The sequence below is a fragment of the Sander lucioperca genome, chromosome 4 (genome assembly GCF_008315115.2).
Source record: "Sander lucioperca isolate FBNREF2018 chromosome 4, SLUC_FBN_1.2, whole genome shotgun sequence".
NCBI lineage: Eukaryota > Metazoa > Chordata > Actinopteri > Perciformes > Percidae > Sander > Sander lucioperca.
In genome coordinates this window covers 13,512,674-13,523,282 of record NC_050176.1, presented here as the reverse complement: position 1 = coordinate 13,523,282, position 10,609 = coordinate 13,512,674, and the positions used below count along the sequence as shown (strand labels likewise).

At 43.1% G+C, this 10,609-nt stretch overlaps 1 protein-coding gene across 2 annotated transcripts in view; it reads left to right on the top strand.

Annotated features, from left to right (window-relative positions):
- The window catches only part of cep170ab (centrosomal protein 170Ab), a 14,523-nt gene extending 4,441 nt beyond the window's left edge, over positions 1–10,082 (top strand). For both annotated transcript variants that reach the window (XM_036000839.1, XM_031289420.2), the window contains exons 7-19: positions 1–7; positions 134–586; positions 788–1,158; positions 1,279–1,407; positions 1,516–1,648; positions 2,650–4,125; positions 4,916–5,159; positions 5,359–5,467; positions 5,562–5,723; positions 6,191–6,279; positions 6,699–6,792; positions 8,235–8,286; positions 8,404–10,082. The exon at positions 1–7 is cut by the window's left edge and continues 122 nt beyond it. In XM_036000839.1, the coding sequence (XP_035856732.1) occupies positions 1–7; positions 134–586; positions 788–1,158; positions 1,279–1,407; positions 1,516–1,648; positions 2,650–4,125; positions 4,916–5,159; positions 5,359–5,467; positions 5,562–5,723; positions 6,191–6,279; positions 6,699–6,792; positions 8,235–8,286; positions 8,404–8,660 (3,576 nt within the window). In that variant the 3' untranslated portion in view covers positions 8,661–10,082. The remainder of the gene's footprint in view (positions 8–133; positions 587–787; positions 1,159–1,278; positions 1,408–1,515; positions 1,649–2,649; positions 4,126–4,915; positions 5,160–5,358; positions 5,468–5,561; positions 5,724–6,190; positions 6,280–6,698; positions 6,793–8,234; positions 8,287–8,403) is intronic.
- The last annotated feature ends 527 nt before the right edge of the window (positions 10,083–10,609 follow it).

The following is a 10,609-nucleotide window of genomic DNA, read 5'->3' as shown; positions in this document are numbered from 1 at the left end:
GAAACAGGTATTTGCAAGACTACAAAAAAACGACTTAATGTCTTTTAATATCTCTAATTTACGCAAATTTAAATATGTTCAGTTTAGTAGACCTTTTGGGGCTAAATACATATGTTTGCTTTAATTCTGACAGACAGCAAAAAAAGTACAGAGGTCCCAAAGTCTGCCCCGCAAACAGCTTCCAATCAGGAGCCTAGCTACTTTGAGATCCCAACCAAGGATACTTCCTCAGCAGGCAAAGTGAGTGGTGAAGCCCCTTCACGAGAACAAGAGGCTGGTGCTTCTTCTGCTGCAGAGCCCATCCACGGCCACGCCTCCTTCACCATTGAGTTTGACCCTGGGGCGTCAGGTAAAGTGACCGTCAAAGATCGAGTGGCGAAGGTGGGACCGGAGACCAGGCCGCATCCTAAAAGAGCTGTTGGGGAGGAGCTGAGTCCACTTCAAACAGCCATGGTAGCTGCGGAGGTTAAAGTTGCCGACTGGCTGGCCCAGAATGAGCTGCCGTTGGCCCTGAAAGACACGGTCGCAGAGGATGATGGGGAAAGTGTAAAGAGTGATGTGCCTGTACAACTGAAGAGTCTTAAAGGTGTGTATGTGCAGCCATTTTGGCAGCATGTGTGTGTGTGTGTGTGTGTGTGTGTGTGTGTGTGTGTGTGTGTGTGTGTGTGTATTTAATGTTTCTTGTTGTTTACTTCAGTTTAATTTAGCCAAAGCCTCTCTTTAACCTTCCTCATCTCTGTCTTTACATTTTTACACATTACCTTCTTCTAAACCCTTGCCGTGCCAGGCAGTAAACATGAGGACGGTACTCAGAGTGACTCAGAGAATGCACTTGGCGAGCAGCGCAGGGCTGCAGCAATGGAGGAACGCTCGTGGGGGCTGTGGGGCGGTGCAGGGATGAAGATCAGAGAGGGTCGTGCTAACGTACCAGAGGGGCTCTTCGCAGAGGAGGACAGTCCTGCTCGCCGTCGCAAGACTTCGACTTCCAAAATGGCAGGTGGATTCGTGGAGAGGCGACGGGGCTCGGCACCACATCAGCAGAGTGGGCGTGATGAGTGCTATCACCACGGGGATGATTATAGTGACAGAGGGACCTATACTATTGAGCTGGAGAATGGAGATCATGAGGAGGAAGAGGCTAGGAAAATGATCGACAAGGTTAATTAACCCCATTTCCTATAATCATAAAACAATCATTTTCATACATGTATGCTTGCTCACTTTTGCATGTGTGTGTGTGTGTGTGTGTGTGTGTGTGTGTGTGTGTGTGTGTTGCAGGTGTTTGGTGTGGATGAGCAGGAGGGTGTGTGTGTGTCCAGGTTGGGTGGTGCTGACCAAAAAGAAAGGCTGACCTCCCAGAGGTCTGGTACCGGAGACAGAGGAAAGCCTGGACGCATGGAGACAGAGGTGCAAAAACTGAAAGCTTTTGAATTCAAGCCAAAAATTTGCCAGGTGTCTAAACAATGTAATTTACTATCATGTTTCTCTTGTATCTTTCATGCTGCCTTTGTGCAGGTACTATCTGAGGAATTGATGGTGGGCGGTCCTCGCTGGGTTTCGCAGTGGGCCACTCTGGCTGCCAGTCACATTAGGACAGACCCTGAGGGATCAGGAGGAGAGAGTCACATCATGGTCACAGAGGACAGAGGTAAGATGGTCAATCATTTAAAGCTGAAGTGATTTAGGGCCCTATTTTAACGATCTAAGCGCACGGTGTGAAGCGCATGGCGCAGGTGCGTTTAGGGCGTGTCCAAATCCACTTTTGCTAGTTTGACGGCAAAAAAAAGGGTCCATTCGCCGGGCGCATGGTTCAAAAGTTTTGTACTTAGTGTCTTCATTAATTCATAGGTGTGTTTTGGGCATAACATGCAATGAACCAATCAGAGTGTCATCTCCCACCGTAATATTTTTATTTGTAATGTTTTAAATGTTTGTGTGCTGCTGCGCTTCCCTGTTTGTGTGTTATCGAGCATAATGTGCGCGCACTGTGCACTAGCCTAGGCGCATTTTACTAATTTGCTGTTAAAATAACAATGAAATGCTGCACTATTGACTTTAGACCAGGTTTTTGTTGGTCAATGGCACATCTCATGGTTCACCTGGTAGGAAGTAGGGCTGCACAATATCTCGTTTTTTTTATCGTCATCGAAATATCAACTGGCGCAATAACCATATCGCGAAAGGATGCGACATATCGTGATGGACGCTTACGGATGGATTTTTTTGTGTTAGTTGAAAGAAAATATCAGTAGAAACCGCACTTCAAAATCTAATTCTTCATTCTTAATTTAGTGGGGCCTTTTATATTCAATTCAATGTTCAATTTTTTCAATAAAATAATGTTGGAAATGGTTTCCTTTCATTTGTTTTAAATTCAACAATTTTTTTGTATTATAGCAGAATACTGAAAGCAGCAGAACTGAGTCCACTTTAATATCTGTTTTTATTTATCGCAAGTAATATCGTTAACGCCATATTCAACGTTATCGCATATTTTCCTCATATCGTGCAGCCCTAGTAGGAAGAGAAACACTAAATGAAAACCACAGTGCCAGTGAATAAATTCTACCAGAACACCACCCACCGTTGATATGTAATACACATTTATCCAAGGACCCACTTTAGTAATATGTTTTTCTCTCCTTTCAGCTGAAATAAGTGAGTCCAGCTATTCAGCCTCCTTTGTCTCATCTAGCTACACGGAGCAAAAGAGGAGAACCCTGCCCCAGCTGCCAGGTGAGGAGCTCACCTTAGGAAGGAGGACCCCAGGCGCAGGCTTGCGTACAGATTTGGGGGAGAAACAGGACACAGAGCTACAGGAGAAGGAGAGCCAGGGGGAGAAGACGGCCAGGGGAAAGAATCGGCCCGGTCATGGCGTTGGAGGTGCAGGCAGTCACGGTGGTAGCCCCAGTCGCTCCTCACCAGCCAAGTCGCAGGACAGTGCTGGAGGGAGATCATGCCAGTCAGGTGTGTTGACCAAGCTCCCCCCTCGTCCACTGACCAGCGGGGAGAAAAGACTGGAGGAGGCACGGAGGAGGAAAAAGGAAGAGGAGAAGGCTAGGGAAAGTAGCGGGAAACCATTGTTGAGGCAGGAGAGTTTTACTGTGGAGAAACCAAGCTCTAGCATGCCCATTGAGCTCAGACCTTGTATCGATGGGCTCAAAAGCAGCAGATCTCAGAGCAGGGAGGCTGGCATTGACAGCACCACACTGCAGAAAGACTCGGAAGCTGTGGCAGCCTTTTTAGAGACAACTGTGTCAGACCAAGGTGATCCACCAAGTCAGTCCATTGAAGGCTCCATGTCACCAGAGTCAGACGTGGACACGACCAGCACAGTAAGCCAGGCTGACGGAGCCAGAAAAGTAAAACGGCGGACTCTTGCAGGACAGCAGAAGGAGAGAACGGTAGTGTGCTCATCCGGCAAAGGCCCCGCTGGGGGCCGAGAGACCCAGGACAGGAGGGTCAAGACCAGGGCATCTGGTCCTCCACAGCCCAGCCGCCCCTGGACTTCCCTAGACCTCACTGATGATGACGTCAACTCCAACTCACTCCTCTCTGACACCCAGCCCACCTCTACATCAAGAAAGGAATCTAGAAGCTCACATACCAGAGCCCAGACTGGGAGCACAACAGTGGGGGCTGGCACCAAGTCTAGTCGGGCTAAAATCAACCAGGCCCCAGCCTCCTCTGCAGCCAGTAAAACCACTAATGTTCCCAAACCCAGGCCCACCAGGGCGTCCCTGCTGAGGCGAGCCCGCCTTGGGGACTCCTCAGACACTGAACCTGCTGATCTTGACCGGATGTCGGTAGCTTCTGAGGCCTCCACCGCAAGTTCCACATCCAGGACAGGGATGGCAAGAAGGGGAATGTCCAGGATAGAGGCTCTGGCACAGCCGAGGAAGCCGAGGGTGGGCTCCCCGTCCGCCCAGAGTGACTCAGAGGCCACTGTGACAAGAAGTAGAGGTCTAGGGGCCCGGAGCACTGCAGGTGATTATGCCATAAGACAAGGACTAAGAGGGACTAATATGACCTCAGTGTCTGGACCCAGAGCTCGGGCTAACAGCGCCTCCAAGCTGCCTGACAAAAATAAAGGCACCTCCTCATATGGACATGTCACACCTGCGTGTAAGTTGTCTTTCCATATTAAACCATTTACTCTCATGTCCATTGAATAAGGAAATAGTTTGGTAACACTTTACTTGAAGGTATCTACATAAGAGTGACATGACACTGTCATGAACACATGACACTGTCATGAATACATGAACCCTAACCCCAACTCTAACCCTAACCCTAACTTGTCATGACAAAAACCGAGTGACACTTAATGACAGAAGCGTTATGTCATAAACGTGACACGTTCATGATAGTGTCATGTCACTCTTATGTAGATACCTTCAAGTAAAGTGTAACCAATAGTTTTATCCTTCACACATTCTTTCCAAGTCACTGCCTAAAAAGTAATACAATTTGTCCGTAAAGCATGTAAAATGAACAAACCTTACATAAACAGTGGGTCAAATGATTATGTATAATGTCAAAGGAGTCACTCATAGTGACGAAACCACGGAAAATTATCACTCTTAATTTTGCTGAGTTTTTAAAGCATCTTTCAGCTTTTTGTTTTGGTGTTATGGTCCAAAACTAACAGCTCCAAGCAGATTGACTAAATGGTAAACATCCTGCTGCATTTAGCAGCTATTTTTCTTTGTTGACGGAGACCAAAAAAGTGCTAAAAGGAGAGTGAATATTGGTATGGGTTCATTAGGTTGCCATAAACATGACTCCAAATGAATGTTAATGTTGTCTGATGGATGTGTGTAAAGAACACATTTGCCACATCAACCTGAATGTTGTGTTTACACCACATTTGAAGCACCGTTTAAACTTAACTTCCATTTGTTCCTAACATTAGCTGGCACTCGGTGGCGCCGCGTGCCTGTGGAGTATGCCTCCACCTCAGAGGACGAGTATGGCTCAAATCGCCACATATCCAAGCAGGGCCACTCGCGGCCGTTCCCTTCCACTCGGGTAGGCCAGCTAGGAGGGTCAGCCCCAGCAACTCCTAATCCTGCAGGCCTATCTGCCCTGAGGCAGCACTCCAGGGAACAGGACGAGTATATGAGAGACTGGACAGCACACAGCGAGGAAATAGCTAGGTACGTAGATGAGAGGGACTCCAGGGCAGTTTAAGAAGAGTGATGGGTCATGATAGCAGTATTCAAACATGCTTCTCCTGCTCAGAGGTATATTTCATTTTCATGATTTTACGTTTTGGTCAAATAAAACAAGAAGAATTTGTTTATTTTTTGTTTACATATATCAGATGGTGATTTCATATTTGTGCTTGTTCCTCAGAATTAGCCAGGACCTAGCCAAAGACCTAGCCATGCTCGCCAGAGAAATTCATGATGTGGCAGGAGAGATAGACTCAGTCAGCCCTGCAGCCACTGACCCTGGAGCGCTGGTAGTCAACAGATTATAAAATTATTATTTCTATCTGCTAGATTAGATACCTACAACAAAAAAATCTAATTTTGTATATATTTGCTGCTACTCAGATGGAGGAGCGTGTATTTGATGACAGCTTGGACCCGAGTGGTCCTTCTGCAGAGCACAGCAGTATTCTGGGAACCAATGTGCGGTCTGTGGAGCTTCGACCCCAAAGCTCTAGTGGACAGAGCTCCCGCTCCATCCGCCGACAGACATGGAATAGAGATGATGTGAGTCCCTGTTTCAATTTTAAACAATACTCAAAATACGCAGGCAGTCTGCATACAATAGGGCTATTCCAGAGTTGAATTGTGGATGATTTACTCATTTAAGTCTTTATTTCATGTATGAGTAAGGAGTTTACTGCTGGAGCATACTGAACGTTTGTCAAACAATTGTGTAGCAGAAGGTCAACTCATGTCAGTCTGTACCACAGTGTGCCACAAGAGGGGGCTCGCTACATGCCAACTACAGTCATCCAACAGAAAAACTGTGCTTCTGATTGGACCCAAAGCTACTGACTGAGCTGATGAGAAATAGTTTATAAATGCATAGTCATAGCTAAATTAGGCTAAATTTAGCATTAGCATTGAAAGGGTTGCGTTACCTTTCATAGTTTCTCTCTATAATTCCACCATGTGCATTCATTGTATGTCAGTGTTAAATAAAAGATGTGTTCCTTTTCGTCATCTATCAGGCGGTGCTAGACAGTTTACTACTAGCATCTGTCACTCAGCTCTCAACGAGGATACGTCAGTCTGTTGACAAAACAACCTGCAAAATCAGGTGAGCATCATGCTGCATGACAAAACAGGAAGTGGGTCCATGTGCTGCTATAGTTATTTGGTGTAAATGTAATATATGTTATAGCCTACTGAGAAATAGACAAGTGCAGGATAGAATTGTTAAAATGGAAACATTAAAGAGAGGTAAAATTCCTGTATGTGTTGTTTGATGTTAGAACTAGGACAGGCAACACAATTTGAGTGGCACATCACAAAGGTTTACACTGACAACCAGCCACATGTCTTACTCATTAATACAGGCAGGATGACAACTCAAAGGCCTTTTCTTTATTCCTACAATCTACAGACAATGAATGAAATCATTTTAACAGTCAACTAATACTTCTATGAAGAGGTATATTAAAAAATATTTTTCACACATTTTACTTTCATCTATTTTTATACCGACTTGTCTTCCAGGATCCTCTTCAAGGATAAAGAACGAAAATGGGAAGAGATTGAGAACAAACTGCAGGCAGAGCGTGACTCCTTGCTACTCAAGTGCTCCAATAAGGTGATGAGCCTGTCCACTTCTCACACTTTGTCTGTTTAATCTGCTGAAGGCTCGTGAAACAGACAAAAAAGTGATATTTTTAGCCACGCTAGCAGCATGGTTCTAGATCTCTCCACCTTTTGTCCAGACTGAAATATCTCTATTGGATGGATTGCCATAATATTAGGTTCAGACATTTATGTTCCCCTCAGGTTGAATTGTAATCACTTAGGTGATCTCTCAACCTTTCCTCTAGAGCTCTACAAGGTCCAAATTTCACTTTGTCCAATACTTTGGTACTTACAAAACTAATCACATTCCCCCCAGGCTCAACTGTACTTTGTGTTAATTGCTAATTAGCCAATGTTAACACACTAAACTAAGACGGTGAACATGGCCAAGATTATTCCTTCTAAACATCAGCATATTAGCATTGTCATTTTTAGCATGCTAATGTGAGCATTCAGCATTTCCAAACCAACTAGAGCCTCACAGAGCAGCTAGCGTGACTGTCGACTGTTCAAGTGTTGTGTCCAAATGTGTGGTGAGGATTTCAGTATGGGCTCAAAATATTTTCTGTGAAGAAAAAAAAAACATGAAAACCACTGTTCATTTTAAAGTGATGTGTGTCATGTGGTATTAACCATGGCTGAATAGCACAAAAGAAATGGTCACAGAAAAAAAGAGTAAATGTGTGCCTGTGTTAGCATGTTACCATCATTTTTTGCAAATGGAAAGACGTGCATTGTGTGAGGCATTTTACATCAGACAGTCAAATTTCAGGCAAGTCTATCAGCATAATAATGTGCTATTTTTAGTTTGGCATAAATTAATACAAAAAGACAGAAACTGAAAGGCAATTTGATATGGCTACACTAATGAATTATTTTGCCTAAGAATTTGTTAATGTCAGTAATCCATTAGCTTTTCAAAGGGTGAGATTAATGCCATACAGTTTTAAATACACTCCTTCCCTTTCTCTGTAATCGTACAAGCCACATAATATTTGATTACTTACTGAAGCAATCACAGTGAGTGCTGACAGTATTACAGCTGTCTGGGGGATCAAATCAAAGACGCTTCAGTCTTGCACATACCATTTTGATTACCTTGCACATTCCCTTTTTGGAGAGCAGAGCACACCAAACATGGTTGTTTTGATGGGGAAAGAAGACTTACAAGCTGTTGCGGGTGCAAAAAGTTTAAAGTCCACAAAACTTCTGCCTCTGACAGTAGCCAGGTAATAAATCCTGCCTTTAACCCAGCCTGGCCTCATGTGAACCCTTCAAGAGATATGTCTATCCACCACACAGTCACAGGCCTCATAAAGCATTACTGAGCGTACGCGGCACCACTCCAAACTTATTCCTGCTGCCACCAAGAGATGAATGGAGTTGATTTATTTGGTGTATGAACTTTCACTTACTTAATCACATCAACCAAGTTTTATGTTTTCGTTACAGGAAATTTCAACCATTATTCAAGACCTGAGGAGAGTGGAAAGACAACTGCTCGGTATGAATGTGATGATCTTTGAGTTTTTAGTGAACTATGACCCATCAAATTACAAGTGCCTGTACTGCGTTGAATTCAAGAATAATTTCTAATGTTTGTTCTGCGCCACTCTGACAGTAATCGACATGATGGTGGACCCAGACGGCACCCTGGATGCCCTGTCCAATCTGGGCCTAACCAGCCCTCTGACTGACCAGAGGATCGGCCCTGGGACTCAGGAGGGGGTGTCGGTGTTGCACCCTGGAGCTGAAGCTTCCTCCAGCACACTCTCGAGGCCTGAAGGACGGGACACTGAATCATGCGGACCTTCAGGCCATGCAGAGGTGGCAGAGCGAGACCCAGGGTCCCGACAGAGCCCGAGATCCTACAACTGATACTGTACATCATTCGGAATGCATCCTTTATGTTGGACATATCCTGAAGGTGTGAGGTGAGAAGTATTTGGTTTCAGACGAAGGGGGAAAGAGAATAATTGCCTATTCAATGGGAAAGCCTGACTGCCCTATCTGTCAATCAAAGTGACTCGTGATAGGACTTTGTAAAGGTCCAACACTACCAAATAGCAGCTCTTGTCAGATATATAATATGAAACATAACAGTTTTTATTGGTTAGCTCATGAAAAAGCTATGAAATAATATACAGTAACCCATATGTGTTTTTGTGTTGCAGCTCATTCTTATTATACATTATCCTTGACAACATTTAAAAAAGAAGAACATATGTAAAAATTGAGAGGATTCAATGTTAAAGATTAACTTAAGTTGACTTAGGCCAATGCAGAAACCCAAACTAAAAAGGTCAAAAGGTGTGTGTGGAAAGTGTTCTTCTATCCTGCCATAGAATTATTTATAAAAATATATATATATATTGTTGGCCTGTTGCAGTTGCAATCCCCAATCCTGTCTCAGTAATGATTTTCCGTCAGAAAAGGCCATGTTGCTTATTTGCTGGGAAAAGAACTGGGTATGTACAGTGTGTACCAGTGTAAATGTTTATTATAGTTCAATTGAAAACTCCCATCCATGCCATTTCTTCTTGTGGCAATGTCATATAAAAACCAGTGTATCAAAGATGGACTGTGTGTGTTAATAGAAACTATTAAATCAAATGTAGCTCCCAGAAAGGTTTTCCTCTTCCAAATGTATTTTGTCACAAGTGCCCTGGATTAAACAATCATTACAGTAGGAGATGAGGGATGCTAAAGTGTACCGGAGATGTGGCGGAGATGAAATTTGTTTTGCACATTACAAAGCTGATATATGTTAATTTTCATCTCTGATTGACCAGCACGTGATGTGCCCATGCGGCACTCCTTTATCATGTCGATGTCCTCGATCAAAAACAAAAGCAAGGTGAAAGCCAGCTGCCTGCAGATGAACAGTTTGTCAAATTATATTCTGATCACAAACAAAATGTTGTGTTTGAATCAGCATAGACGGGGGGCTACCTCCAAGTCCTGCAGCTGCATTTTATTGTTAATGATGCAATGAGAAGAATGCACAGTGTAATGACTGTAGGTTTTCCAATGTCTTGCCTCATACCAATGTTTACACATGAATGTAACCTGATCAGAACTGTTGAAAACATTTTAGCCAAAACAACTTGAATAAAGACTGATAATTGCATTTTGTGCTCAGCACTTTCTGTACTTTGTCTTTGTTTGAGCATTTAGAGAATTTTTGTTTGGATGTTTTGTATACCGTTTTTTCTTTGTAATGATGTTTGGTTAAATGTTGACCTTGCAATACCTGTGTATTGTTGGTCTCATTTCCAATAAAATGCATGATAATCATGAGCTATTTTGTTTGTTATTTTTTCACAATGATTCCACTGCAGTGCAGTGTTGATCTGATTTGGTGTGAAATGATTTTTAACAGTGGTAGAAAGTAACTCAGTACATTTACTGTGCTCAGTTCTGAGGTACTTGTGCTTACTTGAGTATTTCCATTGTATGCTACTTTATATTTCTACTCATTTCAGAGGAAAATATTGTACTTTTTTGTACTGCTTCACTACATTTATATGGAAGCTACTTTTTACATGCAAAGCATATGATCAGATTATAAAATATAAAGCATCATAGATTAAAATACACAACAGTATAAAGTAGTTAGCTTAACGTCCACCTCTACAGCCTTAAAATTAGGCCTACATGTTAATGTATCAATAATAATATAACACTCTGAAAGTGGTCATTCTGCATTATAAGTTATACTTTTACTTTAGCGACTTTTGCTGATACTATGTAGCCTACTTTTAAGCGACTATATTATTCTCATAATAACAAAGGTGTGATCACATTTAGGGTATTCTAATTGGAGA